The sequence below is a fragment of the Lytechinus variegatus genome, chromosome 9 (assembly GCF_018143015.1).
Source record: "Lytechinus variegatus isolate NC3 chromosome 9, Lvar_3.0, whole genome shotgun sequence".
Lineage (NCBI taxonomy): Eukaryota > Metazoa > Echinodermata > Echinoidea > Temnopleuroida > Toxopneustidae > Lytechinus > Lytechinus variegatus.
In genome coordinates this window covers 16,604,096-16,631,087 of record NC_054748.1, presented here as the reverse complement: position 1 = coordinate 16,631,087, position 26,992 = coordinate 16,604,096, and the positions used below count along the sequence as shown (strand labels likewise).

Sequence of the window (26,992 nt, the reverse complement as noted above, 5' to 3'; positions counted from 1 at the left end):
CTACACATCATAAAGCTTTGATCATACGCATAGCTATTCTATTTCTAACATAAGATATTTACTTCTATTTTGATTTCACATCATCATGTCCATCAATATATTTACTAAATGTGAACCTCAAAGATTGGTTGGTTGAATAAAAACATATTTTAATTAAAAAAAATTGAATCTGTCTTTTCTTTCTAACCAGGATTACAAATCTTTGATGGTTGAATGCCACCGCACATCTTACGATTGTTCTGCGACCCAATTTTTGAATGAAATGTAGTAGAATTTGATGCTAATAGTGAGACATGGATTATCTTACTTTGTAATGTTCTAAATCATCGCACGAATACCTATGCTCAAATTTATGACTATGCCATCATCCTTATTAGAAAAAAGTGAAATAGCTATCTCGTTGTAAAGACATCACAGCAACCGTACTATGGGCTACTATTAGAAACCAATTTGACTTTACTCCAAATAAATGCTTGCAATCCTCCCAAATGTTCATATCAGTATTCTGACGGCTAATTTGAACCTCAAATAAAGAGACTTTTCATTCACATTTTCAGAAAATGAGCAAAATGCAATCTGTTCCAAAATTGGATCGTGGACCAGTTGTAAGGTGTGCAGAGGCCTAGACTCCACTGAAAGTGCTTTTGTAGTATATGGTGTTACACAATGGCACGACAGGCCTTATATATTGATATCTTTTCAGCAAAAGGCCATTTTCCTACAGGGCACATGTTTATAATATAGCACAAACAGGAAAACTAAAAAGGGCACACAAAACCTCCAAAACTGGAATATTAAAGCACTGATATAGCACCCTTATCTAGATTTAATGTACTCGCAAGACACAATTATTATCATTATCTTATTATAACTCTAGTCATTATATTGGTTATATACCAGCTTGGCATTTACCAGCAAAATGCTGTCCTGCCAAGTTCCAACGGGAGTTACTACAAACAGAAATTATAACTCTAGCTTCATCTGCACCATAGCAATGAGTATTTAGTCAAAATCTTGAAGCAAAATAGTAATTTTAGATCAAAACAAGCCCACCAAATTGGAAAAAATCAAGATTTTTTCTCTACATTCCGAATAGCTGGTACGACTGTGAGAACTCTTCAAATCCTAACCTACACTCTTTTCTCATTTAAAGACAATCTTGGTTGATTAATCGCACTATGGATATATTACTTTGCTGTGTATATCATTGATGACATATCATTCACATTCAACAGAGCACTTTATACAGCAAGTCATGGCAGGTATTGCCCCCTTTGCACAAAGCCTAGCAATCATCGTAGAACTTTTTTGTGATTGATTGCATTCGTGAAAGTCAAGCGTATGATTGATCACTAATCTTTGTGTTACGAAACCCTGGTTATCGATCATTAATTTCTATTTCTTTTACAAACCTCTAAAATCAAAGTATTTGATACTAGCAAATCTTGTCATGGTTTTGTAGCATTTTTCTGGCTATGATTTTTTTTTGTGAAACAGCGCCCATGTTTTTCATTCATGATTAAAGATAAATACCAGTTGTGGTTACGATCTAGAAATTAGTTCAATCTAATAAAATGACCACCAAAGTGTCTGTATGTAAAAATAAAAAAATATGTGCCAAATGACTCAAGAAAAAAAAGAGTAATTGCCGAGAAATGAGCAAAATAAAAAGAAATTCTATAAAATGTTGGGTATTTTTCAAAATAGAAATATTAATACACAGTCCCACATATGCCTTTTTGTGTAAGTGATCATCAGAATGTTTGGTTTTCAGCTAAGATTTCATGATTTCACAAATATAAGTTTATTTCATTTTACCAGAACTAGATCTATGATAACATGGTGGCATTTTGGCCTTGATTTAAAAGACTTTCTCATGAAATAATCGTTTGCTGCAACTACTTTCTTTTACCTTTAACATTGTCTGCCAAGGCAGCATGACATTAGCCATTGATCAATATAAAGTGCTCTCAATGACAAAATGTAACAAGTTAGGGTTCAATTCACTGGTCCACAAGGCAAGATGTCAGAAATAGGTCCAAATGAACAGGGGCCTGTTTCACAAATACTTGAGATGGTGGTAGCTTTTCCATTCTGTTAATTACCATCGAATCCTTGACTGTGATTGGCTGCTGGTCCCCGTTACCATGGTAGTAACCTTAAGTGCAAAGTTAAAATGATCGTACATGTACATCTTTTATGAAGAGGCCCCCTTAATGTTGACGGAACAGTAAAAAAGAAAATGTCTTCAACCCAAATTTCTAATTAAATGCCTTTCAATGTACACATAGCGGAAAGGACGATGCAAAATAACCAGGTCACTCTGAATAGGGGCCGGTATCAGAAGCAGTCAATAAAAAGTACTTGGCAATTTTACAATTATGAATACCTTTTTATTTTGACTTTGAGTCCAAAGCCTCAATCATCCTCTCAAAGCACTGACCAATAATTTTGTGAATTAGTAAATCGTTTTTTTTACTTTGACTTGAGCTCAAGACTTCTTCCTTTTCGATCATCCTCAAAGCAACAAACCGATAGTTTTATCACCACTATTGTGAACTTTTATGACTTAATTTTTTTTTACTCTGACTCGAGCCCAAGACATTTTTCCTCCCTAACCATCCTCGAAGCACTGGCCAAAGTTACTACTGCCACTATTTTGAATTTGTAAAACTGTTTTTACTTCGACTTCAGCCCAAGACTTCTCCCTTTTTCGATCAGCTTGGAAGCGCTAGCCGGCTCCCTGGTGGTCTTGCTGCCGCTCTTGCTAGAGCTTTTGCTCGATCCCTTCGAGGATGACTTGAAGGTCGTCTTTCCCGCGGACCCTCCACTTAACTTGCCCAGTTTGTCGCCAGGTTTCTTGTTCTTGTGCTGGACTTTCTTGACGTAGCCGTCGATGAGGCGGCGGATCTTGACTGGGTTGATCTCTCCAGTCTTGCTATGGCAAACCTGATAGGGAAAATGGATCAGTCAAGGTTCAAAGTTCAAAGTTTTCAATCTGAATTTTTATTCATTACATGAAACATCTAATTAAGAGTTGACACCATGTCCAACCCTTTGCACAGAGCTGCTGGTCCGAGTGTGCATGGATTGAATGGAGCCTCAACAGGAGCGGTAAGATCGTATAATGAATTAATGGGAACAATGAATCATTTGTTTTATGCTACAACTATTCTAGACCTTGTTTGGTACGAAATATTCCAAGTGGAAACAGAATAATTTGTAGAGATTTGTGTATATTTGTTGGTTGTTTATATAGTAGAGAAATGTTGCTAAGCTGGTGCCATGGGCTTCTTTGGATGGAGCACAAGCTCTAGAAATTAAAACATCATTGTTGTTCATATTGTCATCATCCTAATCATCATCAATATCACCTTCATCATCCTCATCCTTACAATCATCCTAACCCTCATCATCATCACTATCATCATCATCATCATGATCACTATCATCATCCTCATCCTCATCACCATCACTATCCTCATCCTCATCACTATCATCATCCTCATCATCATCACTATCATCATCCTCATCATGATCACTATCATCATCATCACTATCATCCTCATCATCACTATCATCATCCTCATCATGATCATCACTATCATCATCCTCATCATCACTATCATCATCATCATCACTATTATCATCATCACCATCATCCTCACCATCATCATTTTCATTATTACTATTATCACCTTCATCGTCACCATTTCTATTTTCATTTTTACTATCACCATTATCATCATAAAGTGAGAACAAATAATCAATGTAATGGAAGTAATTACCTGATTGACAGATTTTCTGAGGATCTCTTTATAATCTTCTTTATTGATGACCTTACGTTGATAGTGAGGTTTGATGGCTAACTTCACTTCCTCAACGACCCTCTCTTGATGATAGAGCTTCTTCAAATACTGGAGGAAAAAAATATAGGAATGAGAGTAAATGTATTATACAACTTAACTACGCTCATTGATGCAGGAAATTAGAAATAGGCTCTAAATCTATATAACAGAAACCGCTAAACTGATATTTAGAATGTGTACTTATTCTTCCTCATACAGCCAACATTTGAAGTTGATAATTTGATTTCACACTATTTTGCCAGACTGCTTTGCATATCTCATTCTAGAGTGAACCAAAACTTCAAACCTTTTTTCTTCTTTGGCGCCTTTCTTTTAAAGCTCTCGCTGAATTTCTTCTGCATTCAATGAAGTACTCGACAGGTTTACTTTTGACCAGTTTTGACAAGTCATATACCATTTTATAGCTTAGAATGCACTTTTCAAACATTTGGAATATCTCGCAACCCATTTTGGGTGACATAGTATTGGTTTTAAGGTGGCAGGTTACATATGTTACTCACCCTGTCTCTACTGTTCTTGTTGTAAAGGTCAACAGCAGACATCTCTATGTCATCCTCCTGCACATCTCCAATATTGTCCTGCGGAATAATCGGATCCACTTTGTAGTTCTTCTCCGATCCGAGGGAGCTTACAGAGATGCTCGACCCACCCACGTGCTCCGGGGAAAGCCCAAGCTCGATGGAAGCTGAAGACATGGTTTGCTCGATGGGCGACTCCGGCGAGACTCTCGGCTTGGCGACAGGAACGGTAGCCAGCTGGTTGAGGATCTTGGTAATCTGTTGACTGGCTTGGGATGCCAGCATGAGACGGTCTTCGTTGGTCATGCCCTGCTGAGGTGGGTTGGTGGCCATGTCCGAGCTGGAGACGTCCGTGGTGGATGTCGGGTTCGGAGGCACTTCCGGAGGAGGGGTTGCAGCCCGTTTGAACACCTCCACGGATGAAGACGTGGCGGTATCATGGAGAGGCGACGCTTCCGATACGATTGGTGATGGAGACTTGATACCTGATGGAGGAGATGCAGTTGGGTTGAATGGATCGTACATATCTGTCTCAAGATGACTGCTATCAGCAACTGCAACATCCGTTGGTGATTTGGGCTTTGGCAGCGGCTTCGAAGGCTCTGTGACTGTCCTTGATAGATCGCTGTCAGGAGCAGCGATATCAATGTAAAGGTCGGGACTGCAGGACCCGCTACGTGTGGTAGAAGGCACAGGCATCATGTCATCGGCATCATCATCATCAAATTTCAAAGGACTTGGTGGCTTTAGAACAATGTCTTCAGCCTTCTGTGCTTGCTCAACAGGAGCCGGAGCCTTTTTCTTTTTGGTTGGTGTTGAAATTTCATCCACATCGAAAGACAGCGGTCGCTTAGAAACTACCTTCTTCTTTTTACCTTTAGTTACCTTCTTCTCGCCCTTCAACTTTGTTTTCTTTCCTTTCTTTTCCACTTTGCCCTCGGCTCCTGTCTTCTCTTTCTTGACCTTCTTGACTTTAACTTTCTCCACTTTAGCAGTTACTGGTATAGGTTTCTCAACAACCTTTTTAGGCTCCTTTGGCTTGGCTTTCTCTCCTAACAAAATTTTACGAACTCCAGAAGCATCAACGGTAACCTTACCACGTTCCTTTCTCTGAGGGACTTTAACAGAGGATATCGACTTTCTTTCCTCAGTCTTTTTGACAATTTCCCTAGTCCTTTCCCTATCTTTAGACTTATCATGATCTCGATGTGCTGCCTTTTCGCGACTTCTATCTCGGCCCCTATCCCTCGACCTATCTCTCCTTCTGTCTTTTGATGAAACACGGTCGCTTTCACTGCTCCTATCTCGCTTCCGACTCCTTTCACGATCCCGACTCCGCGACCTGTGCCTGCTTCGACTATGATCCTCTTTGCTCCTACTATGTTCACGTTCGCTACCTCTTTTATGGTGCTTATCTCTACTCCGCTCACGACCCCGATCCCGACTACGCTCTCTGTCGCGACTTCTGTGTTTATCCCTTTCTCTACTTCGATGCTCACGATCCTTCCTACTTCGATCTCTATCCCGGCTCCTTTCTCTTTCCTTTTGCCTGCTTTGATCTTTATCTCTATCATGTCCATGCTTATTGCGACTAACTCTGTCCTTTTCCTTTTCTTTGTCACGAGACTTCTTGTCCTTTTCCCCACCATCTCGCTCCCTACCATTTTTATCACGAGCAGAATTTTCATGAATATGTCCTTTACTCTTAGTCTTTTCTTTCTTTACTTTGTCTTTATCATCCTTCTGTGATCTACTGCTTTCTTTTTTAGTTGGTTGATCCTTACGACCTTTATCACTCTCAGACTTCGTCTTTTTTTCACTGGATTTCCGCGATCCCTCCTCCTTCCCTCTTTCATTGTCCTTCCTCGCGCTTTGTCTTTGCGTTTCAAGTCGGGGATCAAACGCTTGCGGTTCCCCATTTTTCCTGCGGTCATAGATGGGGGATCGATCACGCTGTACATGTAAACCCCAAGGTCTCCCAGTGGCAAACTCGCCACCCATACTCCTCCAAGCTTCATAGTACGCATACTGATCATAGGTATACTGGTCCCAAGCAGTGCCCACACGTTCTACCCTCCTCTCATCCCGTCGACGGTTGTACTCCTCCCAGCATTCTTCATGATATCTCCTGAGTTCTTCAGCAGTGTATGGCGTGTCTCGCTTAACCTGAATAACCTGTCGAAGGTCACCAAAAGCTTCGCGACTGCCTTCCCTGCGCCCCGAAGGCTCGTCACCACGCGTTGGCAACCTGTCGGCTGGCAACTGCGGATGCAGCGAGATGGACTTGCGAGGATCCACAACAACGTTCCGTTTATCCCGGTTGCGTTTCTTGCGCTTCCGTTTCCCACGCGCTTTCTTCCCCTTCTTTGATTCATCGTCTGTTTTCACTTCACCTTCCTCTGCGGATGATGCACCATGTTTCACAGCAGACTCTGTCTCCTCTACAGGAGTTTGATGACTCTCTACAGGTTCTGTCCTCTGCTCTTTCCTGGAGTCCTTAGCTTTTGGCTTGGCTTCAATCACGCGGCCATCGCTTGTCTCTATGATCATACCTTCTTCATCGGATTCACTTCCTTGTTGCCCGTCATCTTCCGGAACATTGTCTTCATCAGAAATATCCTCACATTCCAGTTCACCAATCAAAGGTCTAGAACTAGTCCTATCACTGCTTTTCTCTGCAGTAACGGTTGACTCCTCTTGTCCATCACCTATCTCTTCTGCTTCTCCATCCTCTTCTTCTTCATCGTCATCATCTCCTTTTTGTTCTTCTTCCACTTTTTCTGCTTCTTCTCCCTCATCCTCTCCTGCATTTCCTTCTTCAGTTTCCTCCTGATCAACGATATTTTTAAACTCCTCATTATGTTGTTCTTCTTCTCCTTGTTTTTCCTCCTCAACTTCTTCCTCCTCCTCCTCCTCTTCATCCACTTCCTGCTCCTCTTCAACATCACCCTCTTCAACATCACCCTCTTCCTCTTCTTGCTCTTCTGCTAACTGCTCTTCCTCACTTTCCTCCCCTTTTTCATTTTCATCCTCACAGCCATCATCCTGATTGCCAGCATCTTCTATTTGTTGACTGACTACCTCGTCATCTGGTGCAGCATTCTTTATGTTCACCTCCTCTTCTGCTACCTCTCTGGCAGGACGGTCCTCTTCTTCCGTCTGTCCGTCATTCTTTTTGTCTGTATACTCAAGATCAGCGTAGAGTTCTTGATCCTCCTCAGCATCAAGAGGTGCATCTTCCGCTTCCGCTTCTTCTCCTTCTGCCTCCTCCTCTGCCGCCTCCTCCTCTGCCTCTTCCTCCGCTGCCTCCTCCTCCTCCTCTTCATCGTCTCCTCCTTCCCCTTCATCTCCATCACCATCCTCGCCTTCATCACCATCATCTCCATCTCCACCATCCTCTTCTCCATCATTATTATTGTTATTGTTGATTGGATTCTCCTCCTGATCGCCCTGATCCTCCTCCCCGCCATCCTGCTCGTATCCTCCATCACCCTCCTGGTCATCGCTGTTACCATGGTAACCAACGTCACCATCGCTTTCATCATTTCCATTATCATCCATGCCCTGGCTCTCCTGTCCTTCATTTGGCTGAAGAGGTATATTCTGCAAGCACGACTCATCCACTTGACAATCTGCTTTAGTTCTCAAGGATTCTGAGTGGCTGTTCGTGCCATGACTTTGTTGCATCCTACCAACACTGCTGCCTATAAACGACTCCTTCCCCTTGCTCATGAAATTCAAATCTCTATCGTCATCATCGTCATCATCAATATCCATAAGTACAGGCTCCAAATCATCGTCTTTAATACCATGGTGAATATTTTGCGATGCTTCCCCGCTCAACGACTGCATCCCGCTTCTCCAAGTATCAGAAGTCTTTTGACCTTGGCCGTGACCTTGAGCATGACCTTCAGATGACCTTCGACGCTGAGAGGTCACATCTGTCACAGGTTTGGAGCTTTCTTTCTCTGAGTTGTATTTATGACTAGTAGTGGATGAAGTTGAGGATCTATGAGCTGTCTTCTTTGGAGATCTCTTAGCAGTCGACTTCTCATCTGCATAAGGAGAAATGAAAGAAAATGATACGACACACAAATTTTAATAATTTTTTATTCACTCTTAAACATATATGTATTCATTTACTGATGCACAATAGTCATATAGTCGTTGATTTCTATAAAAATTCAGGGGTAATAAATATACCTATTTTTATAGAATTTAAAACTTTTATCACATCAACCTTTTTAATTTAGGAAAAGCATAAAATCCTAGGTAATGTATCTAAAATATGTATATATGGCCAGTTGAATGTGATGTGGAAGCGGAGATCTCTCCCGATTAACATATATCCATTTCATATAATAGAAGCGTCATGGTGTAGCGGTTCTGACTCTCGCCTCGTAATCAGAGGGTCGTGTGTTCGAATCCCACCATGGCCTAGCGCCCTTTGGCAAGGCGTTAATCCACACTTTGCCACTCTCCACCCAGGTGTTAAATGGGTACCCGGTAGGATGTGAAAGCCTATATGTAGTATGCCTAGCAATTGAGTCTTGGAACTCTTGTTGGAATGCTCCCCAGAGAGTCGAGAAGGTGCTTACATTGTATGCGGGCATGCAAGGATCCAATGACCGGGGTAATAATATGTCTGTAAAGCACTTAGAGACATCGTTCCGATGTATTAAGCGTGATATAAATGCGGAATATGATTATTATTATCATAATAACAATATCAATAATCGTAATGACAGTACTAATAAAATTCATAATATCTGAACTTAAAAAATAAGCAATGGCAAATGCATTTATGCAGGTTGTGTGTTGTTGCTTTATACTGAGCAACCCTCAAGCTGTACAATAAATTTTACAAATCAATCATCATTAGAGACTACCAAATCTAACTCAAAACCAGGACCCTAATTCATAAAAGATGTCATATTAACAAGTTTGCAATAAATAACAGCTAAAAGGTATTGAAATCCTTTAAGCTGACTGGCTGACAGTAAATTTGTTATAAAAAATTTGCATCTGTGATTATAACAAGCCTTTGTAAAATGGGTCCCTTATTTTTTTCTAACATTATCTGTTCATGGCAGTTGACACCATGAAGTTCATCCAATATGTCATTTCAATTTTGCTTGAGTGTGCCTGAGAATAGGATAATAGATGGAGCTATAAAATGCCTATTATCATAAACATCTTTATTATTTGCACTACACTATTCTCCACCCACCCCAGGGGGGTGTTTCACAAAGATTTTTAAGTATGACTTAGGTCGCACTTAAATGTTGACGCGTACGTGATATGCAACGCGCAATCTTATCAATACGCAGTAGAGCGTGTCCTCTTGGCATGATCTGACCAATGCTGTCATTCCTTTTATACCGCGCGCAACAAGACATTTAAGTGCGACTTTAGGTCATACTCAAATCTTTGTGAAACACCCCCCTGGTGAGGTAAATGGGTACTGGCCAAAAAAGTAAATTCTCAAAAAGCTGTGAGCATTGAAATCAGAAGCCTAATAGACCGGAGCAATATAAGGGTGACACAAAAATTGCTCCACGCATAATTTCTTTTCAGATGTAGGGTTAGGGTTGCAATAGGGTAGGGTATAGTGTTAAACCAAGGGTTGAAGTTGGTCATTCGATAAGTGTGTGGAATTTAGAGCGGAGCAACTGTCGCCGAAGCAAATTCAAGGAACCAATATAAGAGTGTAGTGTAAGAGTTGTAGGGGCGTTGTGGCTCAGTGGATGAGTCTCCAGATTGTGAACCACAAGGTCCGGGGTTCAAATCCTACTGCAGCACTAGCGTCCTTTGGCGAGGCATTTATCTACATTTGCCACTCTTGACCCAGGTGTAGTAAATGGGTACAAGGTAGAATGGAATTCCTTGAATGCTTGATGCGCCCGATCAGGGTAGCCGTGCAAAGGCTGTGGTTTAAAGTATGCAATGCTTAGAAACAGTTGTATTAAGCGCTATATAAATGTTGCATATTATCATTATTAAGAGTGCCGTGAGCAACTAATGAGTTGGATACGATTGCAAAATACATTACCAATATCATAATTTATTACGCTCAACATTCTCACCTGGTTTCTTCTTTGCTGAACTTAGTGTGCCATCTTTATGAATGGTGATGTTCTCACTCTTCATGTGTAGAATGTTCTGACCTTGCATAATACTGCCTAGTAGGTCCAACGGCCCGCTGCTGGTACATGCGCTAGAGGTAGAGGGTCTGCGAAAAATACACAATACATATTCAGTTCATGCAAAAAATAATTATTCTTTTATTTTCGAGGGCTACTTTTTTTACGAATGCCTAGATTTTTTTTACTATATACAAGGTCAAGCTCCTAGTACATTTCTGAGCTTTTACACAGCAAAGTTCACAGACACACAACCTGTGCAGTTCTAACGATAACTTGCTCCTTCACATCCCCATTAATAATACAAAGAAAGCTATGGGAGATCGTGCTTTCGCCTGAGCAACCCCCAAAACTATGGAATGGCTTACCACAAGTAATAAACCCTCCCCATCAGTAGATACATTCAAACTTAAAACCTATTCCATTAATTTCCATATCTTTTTTTTTCTTTCCCTTTCCTAATTTTTTCCAAGCATTTCAGAAGCTCTCGATAACAGCGCAGAAGAATACATGCACATAATTTCTGCACCATACAAATTAGTATATAATTATTATTAAATCTACAATATAGGATAAACTCTACATTGCAAATGAATGGGGATTTCCCAGGGCACTTATTCAAGTTTCCAGGGCTGTTTTCAGTATTTAGGTGCAAAACCATCCCAAGACCCCATGTATTTTTTTTCCTGATATAGTTAAACATACATGTAAACTCAGGTACTGATAGCAACAGAAAATAAAGTGTTGTTAGAATTGAACAAGAGTTCCAGAATTATAAAATCATAAATAAATGATATCTGACATGAACATTTTTTAATGAAATTTACAGAGTAATGAGCAAATGAAGATTACTGATAAATGCCCATCCATTAATAGTGTGGTCCCACATATTGTTTCCTGTGTAAGCTACGCCTGGAAAAGCATGTCGTTATATTGCAATGAATACAATTTCAAGCAAATCTGCATCATTTTGACTTGCTTTTTGTCCTAAATACCACTCTGATGAATGATAAACACTTTTAGATTGCTTCAGCTTCCAACCATTTCATTTCTATACCAGGGGGCCGTTTCATAAAGTTGTTTGTAAGTTAAGAGTAACTTTAAGAACGACTGGTGATCCTTTCTAACGCGAGAAACCATTGCTAATGAATATACCATTTGCCATAAGAAAGGATCACAAGTCATTCTTAAAGTCACTTTTAACTTACAAACAGCTTTATGAAATACCCACCAGAATCCAAACTTAGCTATAATTGAAGTTGTCTTACCTTGCTGGAGTTGGGGCACTCTGAGCACCGGGTCCTCTAATCACAGGAGATTCATCATAGCCACTGTAATGGTGAAAGAGATAGAGAGAAACAGAGACAGAGGGATAGAGAATGAGAAGAAACAGAGAAAAACTCATGTCAAATGATCAATCATACTTGACTATATTTCTGTCCAAGTTTCATGAAATATAGGTCCTTATGTAAAGCTACAATATGTCAAAATCTTTAAAGGGGAAGTTCACCCTGAAGAAATCTTTGTTGTAAAAATAGCAGAAAAAATAGTAAAAAATATTGGTGAAGGTTTGAGGAAAATCTGTTAAAGAGTAAGAAAGTTATTAGAGTTCAAAATTTTGGATTTGTGACGTCATAAACGAGCAGCTGCCCCATGTGTTATATAATATAAAATGTATGAATTTCAAATTTTGTATGGTTCCTGATGACTTGATTTTGTTTTCTTTTCATGATCGTGTGTGAAATGATTTGTCTATTGATATACAAAAGTTACAGTGAAAACTATTTTCAATTTTCTGAGTAAATGACATTTCATTGATTTTTTTACCATTCGCTATGTAGAAATGCTGCTCGCATATGACATCACAAATAATTGAAATTCTAATTACTTTTTAATTATTTGATGAATTTTCCTCAAACCTTCGGCAATATATTTTATTATTTTTTCTGCTATTTTTACAATAAACTTTTTGTCAGGGTGAACTTCCCCTTTAACATTACAGTGAATGGGGGTTTCCAGGGCTCTATTTTTATTTTTTCCAGGACTTTTTTAGCGATTCAGGGGCAAACGTATCAAATTTGTTATTAAGTTGTATGTTTCTTATGTTTACTGTGCTCTTTCCTGATTCATCGATGGTGAAGCCAATACTTTTTTTATACTTCCTAGACAATTAAGAATGATTTAAGAGCCAAATGAGCTGAAGTATGATGTCTCTACTGTTGGTGATTTATGTGACAATTGGCTCGCCACACTTAAACCACAACTTTAAACCCGAGTCTAAGTTAAACCCGACTTCAGAATACGGGGGGCCAATGTATTTTTTCCCCGTATCAAAGTTCATGCTTTTCACAAACTTAACCTTGGTTAAGATTTGATTTTGATGATGCTGCCACTGCCATGTTACAATATACACATAAGTACGTATTCTGAAGTAGGATTTAACATAGACCATGGTCTAACTTTGTGCTAAAATTATGGAAAGCCAAAAATGTCCGAACATTTTTTCTTAAATTACATAGTTCTTATGTTTACTGGGATCTTTCCCAATTCTTTAATGGTGAAGACAATTATCTCATTACTATTTGCCCGACAGTTAAGAATGATTGGAGAGTCAAATTAGCTGATATATTGAACTTCTATTGCTCGATATTCATGTCACAATTGGCTATCCGTAGTTACCACAACTTTAAGCCACAGTTTAAATTAAACCTGGGCCATACAGTCTAACTTACCTTGGGTCAAAGAGATGCTCGCTTCCAGTGAGGGACAGGGAAGCGACGCCGATCTCATGCCGCTTCAACAGCAAGCTGTGCTCTCCTTTTTGTTTGATGTCAGGCATCATGGACCCAACCTTAGGTTTGACCAGGTTCAGTTTACCAGCTATCCTGCGACGTATAGTCTTGGCTACCGAGGGCCGGGCAGTACGAGCTCCAACAGAGGTCCTCCGAACCTAAATCATAACATGTACCATTGTAGAAATTCAACATAAACGCCAACCTGACTGTGGTAATTTTCTCAAAACGAAATAGAACAGAATACAGAATAGAACAGACCTCAAAAGGGAATTTGCCTTCACAGTGAAACAATTGAGGACCAATGCACTTTTATTTTCGTAAAGATTTATTGCTAGTGCGTGCATAAATCTGCATCTGCGTGCGCGCATCTAGATCTTGTGCAACCGTCACTGTGATGGTGAAAGATGGAACATAAAAAGTGGCAATGACCTACTATTTAGTATGTAGTCAAAATCATTCATAATGTGTTCGTATTACATTACCGGCCGAAGTGACCAGCGGAACATGAAAGTTCCATCACCGCCAACGATGTTTCATTCATTTATTTCCAATTGTTGTAAAAACAAATAGATTCAAATATATATATCAAAAAAAGACATATACAAAGAATGTGGGGAAGCATTCAGAGGCCATTGGCCTTTCACATGCTGCAATCGAATACCATCATACAAAGTAATAGACCAGTTCGTAGTTACTCATGGACAAATTTGGTCAAATAACCTTTCATTTCTTCATTACGATAGGCAGATTTCAAAGCAAGATTTTACGTAAGCTTGCCTTACAAAGCAGGATGAAGAAATCGAATAGACCAGGTGACTAGAATAGCACACCAATGAACACTTTATGAAGGTATTTGTTGCATTCCTACTTTGAATGTATATATGTTGCACAATGTACTTGGCAAACTGTGAAATACCACTCGTTCGTGGACGCATTGTTGTTTATTGTCGATGTATATCAAAACCACAATTAAAAAGAATATATGAATAATCAAGACATCAAAGTTGGTGCTTATCTCATTAGATTTTAAACCACCATGTCACTTTAGTACAAATGACCTTCCTCCGATCATGCTTAGAATCTTTTGATCATGCGCAGAAAGGAACTACGAACTGGCTTATACAGACTGAAGACAGGGGGAGGGATGATGCGTAAAGCGTAAACATGTTTGATTTACTTTAGATGAGTCCTAGAGCAAAATTCTTAGTGAGTGGAATATAAAATTGAAAGAAGTACTGTGAAGTATTGTGACAAAATAAACCACGATGCCTATCAAAGTGGCCTCACCTTTCGTTTCTTGCGTCTGGTTTTCCTACGCTTCTTCTTGGTCCCGGAGGCCGTTGTGGTTGTCGTGGACTTCCTCTTCTTTCTCGTGGTTGTCTTCCTTTTGGTTGTCTTGCGCTTGCGTTTGGTGGTCTTGCGCTTGGTGGTCTTTCGTTTGCGTACCGTTTTCCTCCGTGCTTTGGGTACCCTCGGAGCACTTGTGCTAGCAGCACCAGTCTGTGAATGGTTTGTAAGGACAAAGAAAATATTTAAACCTCTACCATCGTAATGGAGATACTTGTTTGTTTTCATTTTATTTATTTCGCCATGTAAAATGATACTCAAAGTGACAATAGCGTTGTTTACAAATAAGAAAACACGGTAAGAACTAAGCATAAACAAAAGATGTTTGAAGCACAGAGTCTGTTAAATAACATCACTAGATAACTCGGTAGAGAAGAGTTGAAGAAAAACATGGCTTTAAAGAAGGTGTTCATATAATAAAAATAATGAGTTAGAATTCTAAAAACCCCTAAATCATGCCCTCACAGCATATTAAGATTTAGTTTCAATAGTTGAAAAGTTGGAAGACCCGCAGTGTAGTAGTTCTGGCTCTCGCCTTATAATAATAGGATCATGTGTTTAAAGGACAAGTCCACTCCAACAAAAACTTGATTTGAATAAAAAGAGAAAAATTCAATAAGCATAACACTGAAAATTTCATCAAAATCGGATGTAAAATAAGAAAGTTATGACATTTTGAAGTTTCACTTCATTTCACAAAACAGTTATATGCACATCTCAGTCGGTATGCAAATGAGGGAACTGATGACATCACTCATTCACTATTTCTTTCGTATTTTATTATATGAAATGTGAAATATTTTGATTTTCTCGTCATTGTCATGTGAAATGAAGTTTCATTCCTCCCTGTACACGTGGAATTTCATTATTTTAACATTTTGTACTTCAGGCAAGGAGGTCCTAATCATCAAATTCGTAAATGTTGAAATATTGTATAATTCAAACAATAAAAAACAAAAGAAATAGTGAGTGAGTGACATCATCGACTCTCTCATTTGGATGTAACTGGCTCGTTCATACAACTATTTTGTTGAAAATAAGCGAAACTTTGAAATGTCATAGCTTTCTTATTTTACATCCGATTTGGATGAGATTTTCAGCATTGTGCTTGTCGGATTTTTCTCTATTGATTCAAATCAACATTTTTCTGAGGTGGACTTGACCTTTAAAATCCACTGCGGCCTAGTGTCCTTTGGCAAGGGGCCAATCCACACTTTGTCAATATCCAACCCGATGCTAAATTGGTATGGTAGTGGATCGTATTACCGAACACTTTTCATGAATTTGCTCATATCAAACACATTATTCCAATAAAATTCACCAAACTTTCACCATAAATACACAAATACCTACAAAAAAAAAAAAAATTTTGCCGAAACTGTTTTTCATTTTTACGACATCAGCTTCTAATCGGACCCCTCTTCCGCAAGTGAAATATTTTGGTCACTTGAAAAGGTATCGTATTACCGAACGTGTGTTTTCTATGGGAAAAGTTGGGAAAACAACAAAGTCACTCATGATCTATTTTGACCATATTTTATTGTTTTGAGGATATAAAGACTTCGAAATTGTGTTTTTGATAATTTTTCATCATTTTTCTATTAAGTTCCCTTTGGAAGGAAGTTGCAAAGGTTTGAGCGTATTTGATTATTTTCTGACGCATTTGATGCGCGCGTTCGGTAATACAAGGCCGGTCGGTAATACAATCACTCACTATACTTGGTAGGATATGAAAGTCATTGTAGTTTGTCCAGTATTGTACAACGCCTACCTAGCTTGTTGTATGCGATCAAATGGGAGGCTGAATGTCACACATTCGTACCGTTGCACACAAGACGTACCATCCAAAATGTACCATTGCATGGCTGTAGGAGGTGACGTCACAATACGATTTCATTGAATAAGGTGACAATGCGTGTACAGCCTGCTGGCTAAATGCGCAATGCTGTCCAAGATCACGTGCACTTGTGGGATTTTGCTTTTCGCTTTCAATATTTTTGCTTCCTTTTCATAGATTACTGGAGGGAAAAACTCTTGTTTTTTTCATATTTTTGGTAGATTCCGAGGCTTTGTACAACACAAATAGCAAATATTCTTATTCGTGCAATGGTGCGAGATTTCGCATGAGGTGAAAGAAAGATGCTCTATTCAACGAGGCGTTAGCCTCGTTGAATAGAGCGTTTCTTTCTTTCACCGAATGCGAAATCTCGCACCATCGCACTCATGTCTATTCGCTATTTGTATACTGTGTGTGCCTTACATAGTGACTGGCTGGAATACTCCCCAGGGAGTGACGGATGTGCATGCTTTGTGTGCAGAAATGTTTGATTGAATCCGATGACCAGGTAATAATAAACCTGTATGTGCTTATATACAATGTATGTATTAGCAGCATTATAATAACCACATTATTATTGTTGTTGTCTAGTCTGACCTGTTCTTGCTCATCGATGCGTCGCAGCTCCCTCGCTTGGCGAACCCTCGACAGGACTCTCTCTGCTACCTGTGTCCTAGCAATGGCACGTGCATGCTCCCTAACCCTCCTCACAGGACGACGCAAGTTAGAAATATACTCCTCTTCACTGCTCTCATCTGCACAAGATTAAAGATAAAAGAAAGTACAGTACATGTAGTTGCAGTAATTCAATTCAATTCAAAATGGTTTATTTAGATAAAAACTTCCATCGAAGCACAGAGCCGAATTACAAATACTTTTACAATATGAAAGATTGAAAAAGTAAACACTGGCTTGATGAGATTATGTTAAATGAGGATTAATTGTCACTATAACATCCTAAATCTAGATCTGGGACAGTCACATAAACTGAACTTTGTGAAATCATGAAATATCTGCTGAAAAACAACAATCACACCAATTTGAACCCCCCCCCCGCGGTCTGAAAAGCCCAGTTAAAATAGGGTTAAAACCCACAACCTAATGGTGTAGATAACACCCCCCCCCAAGACCTCAATCAACTCACATTCGTGGTCAGGTGTTGCACAATTTGGACAAAACCATTCTTCAACAGGGATGTGAACAAGTGGAGGGGTGAGAAGTCTCCTTAGAACTCACCCTGCTGATGATGTATATAACTCCCCCCCCCCTCAAATCTAAAATGAAAGACCCCAATCAACTCACCTTCATGGTCAGGTGTTGCACAATTTGGACAATACCATTCTTCAATAGGGATGTGAACGAGTGGCGGGGTGAGGCATTCACAATGGTATCCAGCATCACACTCATCACAGAGAAGCAGACGATCCTCTCGATCACATTCTCCACAGACCTATAAAAAAAACACCAATACTTATTTATAACAAACTGATGTAAATTTTTCTCATTCATCCAATCGTGTTCAGATTCCAAGGTCTTTCGCGCACTGTCCATGGCACACAGAATCTGCGCAATATCAAACATTAAAGATAAATTCCAGTTGTGGTAAAGATTTCAAAATGAGTTTGTACAGAATCCAATGAAATTACCATCAAAGTGTCTGTATAAATAATAAATATGTGCCAAAAGATTCTGGAAGAAATTTGTAATTGCTATGAAATTAGCAAATAAGTACAGGATTCGGGTCAAGCGTCGGGCCGACATTCAAAGCAATAACAATACTGTCCCACGTGTGCTTATCTGTGTTGCTGATCTTCAGTGTGAACATTTTTCAGCATAGATTTCAAGATTTCACAAAGTTCAGTTTATGTAACTGTACCAGCTCTAGATCCTCGATGATATAGTGACAATTAAGCTTGGTTTCACACACTTTCTCGTGTAATCAGTGTTTACTGCAACTACTTTCATTTATCTTTAAACGGGCCTCCCCGTCATCATTTTTGTCTTTCGCTAGATGAAGCTAATTAGTTATTGGCGAAACTTCGCAATGGTGAGTTGTTATTTCCAGTTCTTTTATTTATTTTCTTCACATCTATAATAATATGCATGTAAAACGCTTCCCTCACTGCCTAACCTTGAGTCATCGGAATATAGGATACAGGATTTTTTTTCTTCCAGGCAACTTCAGGACTATTATTATTATTTCATTCGGCAATAAAAGGGAGCAAGGGATGCCTTTTTTAATTCTGTAAATCTGTTGTACTTTGTGTAAACATTCTATACTGTTTCAAATGCCAAATACATAATGATGATATTAAAGCAGATACGAACCTATAGCACCATCTCGAGTCTTCAACTACTCATACCTGGCCAGTTTCCTGACCAATAATATTAGTGTAGTCTAGTAATATAGACCAACTTGAATGATAACAATTTCAATTAACTACTCAATACATTCATACCGCAATAATTATGTTACCAAGTAGCAAATTAATTACTTTTCCTCTCAAAACATTTTAGTTTGTCAATACAAATACAATTATAGGTCAATTTATTCTCTGTAGTATTAGATATCTGAAAATGTATATTTTAAGACTATGTATTGATAACACACAGTCAATGAGACCACACACAGTTCACTCCCCCTTTCAAGCCTGGGGGCCGTTTCATAAAGCTGTTCGTAAGATAAGAGCGACTTTAAGAACGACTGGTGAACCTTTCTTACGCGCTACACCATCACCAATACAATATACCACTTACCGCATGAAAGGATCACCAGTCGTTCTTAAAGTCGCTCTTAACTTACGAACAGCTTTATGAAACACCCACCTGGTGCATACTACACTCTCTGATACTAAACAATTATTGAACAAATCGCACCTTGCATTGAATGTGAAAGTGGGGAGGCATTACAATATATACCATACCTCACAGTATGTTGGATCTTGGTCTTCATCCAGGGCTTCTTGAGCTTTGACTTCCATCTGTCTGACAATCTCCCCATGGAAAGTATTTCGAACTAGGATGAGTGTGAACACACTACGGTCAACTGGACACGTTGTCACATTCTGAAGAAGAAAAAGAATTAATACACAAATAATGCACGTAAGCGCGTGCATGCAGGGCCAAATAATGAACGATGTGCGAGAAGAGCCAATGGATATACCGCACCGAGGTCCACAGGACCAAGTGCGGTATATCCATTGGCGAGTCGAGCAGAGCTCATTATTTAGGTCCTCCATGCACAAGAATGCGTGCATTGTTTGTTTTAAACACCCCCCCCCCTCCCCAATGTTACTGAGTTGTCTCAAATTCTATATTTGATCTAAATTCTAGATAATTTCGGACCTCGCACTATCCTGCGCTCTGACACCAGAGTGCAGGATAGTGCATATGGGATGACCTCAGAATGCAACATAGTACATTTGGTATGACGTCAGAGTGCAGGATAGAGCATATTGGATGCCATAGTGCAATTCGCTGAATATCATGTGATCTGATTTGGACGAATCAGATTACAGCACATTCCTGGGGTTGTATATTAAAGATACATGCCTTTGTGCTAAATAATCCAAAATGAGTTTGTAAAGAATCCAATAAAATGACCAACCAAGTGTTATTGCATAAATACAAAAAAAATATGTATCAAATTTAATTTCTGAGAAATTAACAAACCAAGCATAGTTTTCAAGTTATCAATCTTTGTAGTACCAAATTTTCAACGATCAACCACAACTAAGAAAAGCCATCTCTATGTTTTCTAGATATGGGGGGTGTTTCACAAAGATTTAAGTATGACTTAGGTCGCACTTAAATGTCGACGAGTACATGATATGCAACGCGCAATCTTATTGATCAATACGCAGTAGTGCGCGTCCTCTTGGCATGATCTGACCAATGCTGTCATGCCTTTTATACTGCGCGCAACTAGACATTTAAGTGCGACTCTAAGTCATACTTAAATCTTTGTGAAACACCCCCCTGGTGTATATTTGTTTATTCATCATTACCTTGAAAATTAAGCATGTTTCTGTTTCCTTACAAAGGACATTGTGCACCTTTCCTATTGAAAAAAATTATGATGTTGATGGATTTCCATAGAGTTGAGATTGATTGGATTACTTGTATCGCTGTGTACGATGGGGTCCTGGTAAGAACTCACCTTTGACCATTCATAGATGCACTCAAAGCAGAATGTATGATCGCAGCTTTCAGGTGAGCCGACCTCTTGATTGTTGAACGAACAAAGGCATATGGCACACTTCTCTCCTCCCTCATCTCCACTGGATACGGTGCCATCGTCCATCCCATTGCCTTCTTCGACCTCCTCCTCCTCCTGGTCATCATCGTCCTCCTCATCATCATCCTCTTCTTCATCTATATCAAAGAGTTTCAGGAGTAAAAGAAGTAAACTATAAATTGAACTACATGTATAACATAAAGTAGCATCATTATCTTCCTCGATCTCCTCCTCATTGTCGTCATCGTTCTCATCATTGACATCCTCGTCTTCATCGATTTCAAAGAGATTCACGAATTTAAAAGAATTAATTGATATATTTAACTATGACATAAAGTGTCATCATCATCCCATTGTCTCTTTCCCTCTCCTCTTCATCATCATCGACATGCTCCTCTTCATCATCATCGACATGCTCTTTTCCATCTATTTCAAAGCGATTGATGATTTAAAGAATTGAACTATATCCTGAACTATGACACAAAGTGCTGTCATCCATCACATTGTCTTTTGAGATCTACTCTTCCTCGTCGTCATCTTGCTCATCATCGTCATCCTCCTCTTCATCAATTTCACAGAGATTAATTGTTAAAGCCTGAATATATTGGCCTCTAATTTTACGGTAGTTCCCAAAGGTACGCCACCGTACATGAAGTTACACCTTCGCCCCTTGCCGCGAGCTACATGTGTATGTACACTTTAGCACCATATCTCTACGCAAGGTTGTATACAAATATGGTGGCCTGTGGCTCAATGGTTAAAGGTCGAGTCCACCCCAGAAAATTGTTGATTGAATCGATAGAGAAAAATCAAACAAACAATGCTGGAAATTGCATCGAAATCGATGAAAAATAAGAAAGTTATGACATTTCTAAATTTCGCTTATTTTCAACAAAACAATTAAGTGGCCAACTCAGCGATATGCAAATGAGAGAGTCAATTATGTCCTTCACACAATATTTCTTTTGTTTTTATTGTTTGAATTATACAATATTTCATTATTTACAGATTTGACAATAAGGACCAACTTGACCTATCCATAAGTGTTAAAATAATAGTAATTCCACATGTTCAGGGAGGAATACAATTTTGTCTCACTTGAGGATGAGGAGAAAATTAGAATTTTTCATTTTTCACGTAAAAAATACGAACGAAATAGTGAGTGGGTGACGTCATCAGCCTGCCAATTTGCATACCAACCAGCATGTGAATAAAACTGTTTTGTAAAATTAAGCGAAACTTTAAATGTTATAACTTTCTTATTTAACATCCAATTTTGATGACATTTTCAGTGTCATGCTTGTTGGATTTTTCTCCTTTTATTCAAATCAACTTGGGATGGACTTGTCCTTCAAAACAACTAAATAATTTGTTGATGCCCATGCATTGACCGGGACCAAAACAGAACTTTACCTTCATCATCATCATCTTCATCATCTTCTTCTTCTTCATCCTCCTCAAATTCTCCCTCTCTTCCTTCTTCCTCTTCTTCACCGTCATCAGTTACATATTCTGAGGGAATAATAGGAATACAAGAATGAAAAAAAATATTTTAATGAAACAGTTACTAATTAAATGAGTAGAAATGTCTCTAGATTTCAACTTTATCGACACAAAAAAGACGCAATATCCTATATAGATATACATGTATGTTTTACCAAAAAAATCTACTTAGCCACTGGCCCACTGACAGTGAGCCAGAAAAATATGTAAATCTACATCACAGCAAAAGAAGTACAGTGTATAAAAATGAAAGAAATTTTGAAGAAAAAAAGTTGTTTATTTTTTTGTCCATCTTGAGCTCTTAAAGCAATTCCTGAGCAGTGGCGAATCCAGTCAGGTTGCATGGGCAATACTGTTGGTGCACAATGGTGGGGCAAATCTGAAATGTTGTGTCTAATCCAGCAGAAGCTGCTTCTGTATTTATGTAACCATACAAACCTTCATCACTGGCAAGTTCACTGACTGACTCCCAGACCTCTTCGTCATCACTGTCATCCTCACTACGTTTATCAAACTCCATTGATTTCTCAACGTCTCCAATAGATTGCTTCAACCCCTCCTCATCATGATTATTATTTGCTAGAAAAGATAGAAAAGACATCAATGAGAACATACATCTTTATGTCAAATGGTGAAATGGTGTGGATGCCAGGGGGTGTTTCATACAGCTGTTTGTGAAAATAATAATGATAATGATGATGACAAAGATGATAATGAGGATGATGACAAAGATGATGATGATGATGTTGATGATGGTGATGGATGATGATGATTATGATGATGATCATAATGATGATGATGGTGATGATGATGGTGGTGGTGATGATGATGATGATGGATGATGATGATGATGGATGATGATGTTGATGACAATGATGATGACAATGATGATGGTATTATTTACCCATGGTAGCCACTTCAGTTCCGAAATTTTTTCTCTGAATGGGCCCGCTATTATATGTACACCTTAATTCAACAATGATGCATGACCATTTCTTGTGCTAAAGATCCCCATGTAGCTAGCCGACGTACATGTAGCACCCAAGGAAATGTTCCAGCCATTGAGTAAATTAAAAAGAGCTTCATGAAATACCATCAAGATTCATTTTACTGCACAATAAAGCATGTTGGTAAGGTTTAAAACTTTGATACAAGCATGTTCACATTCATACATAGCATCATTATTATGGGAGTTGACATCTTTGAATGTTTTTCACTGTTAAAATGCACTACAGAAATGCTGCTCATCATCATTCTCAACATCATCATCCATCATCATCATTAAGATCATCATCATCCATCATCATCATCCATCATCATCATCATCATCATCCTCATTATCATCATCATCATCCATCATCCTCATAATTATCATCATCCATCATCATCATCATCATCATAATATCATCCATCATCATCATCATCATCACCATCATCACCATCAACATCATCATCATCATCATCGTCATCAACATCATCATCATAATCAATGAAACATTTTGTATAGTGCAAAATACATTAGGGAAAATTGCATGTCTCTACAAAGCTCTTTTAACCAGTGGAATGGAGAGGAGAGCACTGGGTTCTTAATTGTCTACAAAATGCTAAATGAAAAATAATAACAATTATATAATTATATACCGCAAATTCGCAAATTGCCTCTAAGTGGTTAAGAGGATGGAAATATGAATACTTATAAGGGAAATAGACATACTTTGCACAACAAAATGTATCAAAACTAACAATACAATGAATGTGTTTTAAAGTCTCTAAACTTTTCATATGTTGTTATATTCCTAAGATTTTCTCACAGATTATTCCATGAAGCAATTAACAGGAAAGTTGTCAGATTTGATAACTTGTCATCATCATATCATAGAAAACTATCTATACAGCTATTAGATGGCCATAACTTACTTTCCATCTTTGCAGCATCCAACGTTAAATGCCTGGCAAGAATAGGTCTCTGGTATGCACCCAATGCAGGATCTAAATTAGCATGTATTTCAACTGCAGCAGAATGAAGGGAACACAAGGCAAAGGGACCACCTCCTCTCAAGTTATCCGCCATTCCTTACAATTCTAGAAAGAGATAAATAAGGACAAAAAATAATAACTCATCTTCCAGGTGACCATTTTATAAAGCTGTTGGTAAATCAAGAGCGCCTTTAAGAATGACTGGTGATCCTTTCTTACATGCTAAACCATCCCCAATTCAATATGCCACTTACCACAAGAATAGATCACCAACCGTTCTTAAAGACGCTCTAAACTTACAAACAGCTTTATGAAACACCCACCAGCTGATGAAGTGACGAAGTTAACTATGCCTGGAATAATCTTTTTTGTATTTTAAATCACATCTTTCAAGAAAATGGTAAGACGATTACTGTATATTCAGAAGAAGTTAATTTCAGTTTACCACATCATGAGACAATAGATTATTTTCTTTATTGATTCTATACTACCACGATGATCAATATCTTCCGCACTAAGATAATTTTCATTCACAAGTTTTCTTTGTCTCATCAAAAGTGGAAGCAGCAGTGGTTAGCAGTAATCAAAGAGGGTGAGGCAGCTCACCCATTTCCCTATAGATCTATATCTTTATACGGCATCTATTGGAAAAATACTGTTGTTCCTGTAAAGTTTCCAGGTCTATCTTGTCTTCCTATCTAGGATGTGCTACTTGTGCTATGTGCTGTACCAATGTAACGAAAAGGCACTATTCCAATGCATGAACTTAATACCATGCAGACTAGGGGGTTGTTTCACAAAGATTTTGGTATGACTTAAGCCGCATTTAACTGCTGATGCGTACATGATATGTCTAAATTTCTAGTTAAGTGCGGTGTAAAAGGCATGGCCGCATTGGTCAGATCTCTAAGTCATACTTAAATCTTTGTGAAATGCCCCCCATCTTCAGTAGAGGCGCACGGCCAATATTGGAGACTGTCTCCCATGAGAGAGATTATCTCCAATATCAGAGACTTTTATAAAGAATTTGGGTATCCAATTTCAGAGACAGTCTCCAGTTTGGGAGACCAATTTTCTTTGTTTACATTTGCTTAAAAAGGATTACCTTGGCGGCAGATAAAAATGTGATAAGCAGATTCCTCATGAAATATTACCCCTTTTCACCGTCTACTTTGAAAATTCACCGTCTACTTTTGTTTTTATAAGGATTTTTGTTGTCATCCACACACAAAACAAATGGGCTTCTGACCTCAGTGGGACAAAAGTTTGGGTGGAAAAAATCATGCTTTTGTTGGTGTTGTTTCTTTTGTCCTTTTGCAAAGCAAGTCTCCAATATGGGAGATTGTCTCCCTTATTGGAGAGAGTCTCCCATATTGGCCGTGCGCCTCTACTGATCTTGTCTAGCTTTGTCTACAGGTAAACAAACCATCACCTGAGGTACCGAAACAGGAGTTAATTAATTAGTATACGATATACATTTTTTCTTCTTCTTGTTTTTCCTTCTCAACTTCGTCCTCCTCATCTACTTCCTGATCCTGCTCCTTTCTTCAGTTTTCAACATCAGCCTCTTCCAATTTGTGCTCTTCTTCACATTTTTTTAAATTTTCCTTCCTCCCTTTTTCATATTCCTATTCAGACAAAAATGACTTACCGAGAACGAGGATTTGTTATAATTGGATCAATTCCAAAAGTCAACACACACACAGATGGGCAAAAGATTTTTTTTATCTCTCAAATTTTTAATTCAAGACTCCCACAAGAGATTTTTGTATTTTTTTGTAAGGAACATAATCAACAAAATTTGGCCCAAAATTTCTAGTGCAATTTAAAAGAAATTTATCATGTTTACATTTGATCACAAATTATTTTTGTAGGTTCTAAGACAGGCCCACTGCCATGGCCATGCACATCCCGTCCTCCTACCCCCTTCATTCAAAGTCAAACCGGAATTCGCCCGTCGTCTGACCGGTCTGTTCGCGATCGGCCTCGGCGTCAGGCTCGCGCTAACACAAGGAACGTCAAACTCAAAATATAATATTAAGATTAATAGGGCATAGATTCTTTAAATTTACCATATTCCCGAAATCAATAATATAAGCTCATAATTACCCATCTCCAAACGATGAAATTCAATTTGATTCCATTGTTAAGGTAATAAAGCTGAGATATTTTAGATCGCACAGAGCGTCGCCATTTTCACCATTTACATGTATCCCATCATACATTCGGCTCTGAGAGTGGTGCACTATTTCCACCTTTGATTTCTCATGCATGGCATGCATTCACGATGCTATTACTTGAAGATAGTAGAACATTCTTATCGACTCACAGTGAGGCGAGGGCGGGGGGTTGTCATCGTCTAGACAAGAAAAGCCACCCCCCCCCCCCCCCCACTCTGACTCAATCATCTTTCAAAGACTTGCTTGTTTTTAGGTCGTTTGATTTTACTCTCCTTGCATTATTGATCTAATTTAGTACACGCGTGGGCGGATCCAGGATTTTCCAAAAAGTAATGTTTGCCCTCTACACCATATGTCTGGCCCCATAATTTAATTGGACTCATAACCCATGCACTGACCCCCCCTCCCTAACATGAAAAAAATAAAAAAGCCTCGATCACAGAGATCAAAATATGTGTCTGTCGATCATCCCCTAAAACACCCATCAGTGCTTACATCGCACGCTCGATCCCCACATGTGGTATATTGATGTTATCAATCAATCAATTTAATTTTTGTATATTTAGGCGAAGCCATCACCAGGTCC

The 26,992-nt window shown here is 38.8% G+C and overlaps 1 protein-coding gene across 1 annotated transcript; it reads right to left on the bottom strand.

Annotated features, from left to right (window-relative positions):
- Positions 1-1,905: 1,905 nt before the first annotated feature.
- LOC121421078 (PHD and RING finger domain-containing protein 1-like) lies at positions 1,906-26,475 on the bottom strand. The gene is made up of 15 exons (XM_041615690.1): positions 26,336-26,475; positions 24,167-24,331; positions 22,688-22,828; positions 22,160-22,258; positions 20,669-20,883; positions 19,434-19,574; positions 17,812-17,959; positions 17,107-17,264; positions 14,613-14,825; positions 13,263-13,480; positions 11,799-11,861; positions 10,474-10,619; positions 4,370-8,442; positions 3,789-3,917; positions 1,906-2,949 (listed from the first exon to the last, which is right to left on the bottom strand). Exons 2-15 carry the CDS (start codon positions 24,318-24,320, stop codon positions 2,680-2,682), a joined length of 6,168 nt encoding a protein of 2,055 aa, XP_041471624.1. The 5' UTR covers positions 24,321-24,331; positions 26,336-26,475; the 3' UTR covers positions 1,906-2,679.
- Positions 26,476-26,992: the final 517 nt, after the last annotated feature.

What these genes read in the sequence shown, in the direction of transcription:
- LOC121421078 (XM_041615690.1), bottom strand. Translation starts at nt 24,320, where the DNA reads ATGGCGGATAACTTGAGAGGAGGTGGTCCCTTTGCCTTGTGTTCCCTT. An exon ending in TGAACTTGCCAGTGATGAAG is followed by an intron (nt 22,259 to 22,687) that starts GTTTGTATGGTT and finishes TTATTCCCTCAG; the next exon opens with AATATGTAACTGATGACGGT. An exon ending in AGTGCCCCAACTCCAGCAAG is followed by an intron (nt 10,620 to 11,798) that starts GTAAGACAACTT and finishes TATTTTTCGCAG; the next exon opens with ACCCTCTACCTCTAGCGCAT.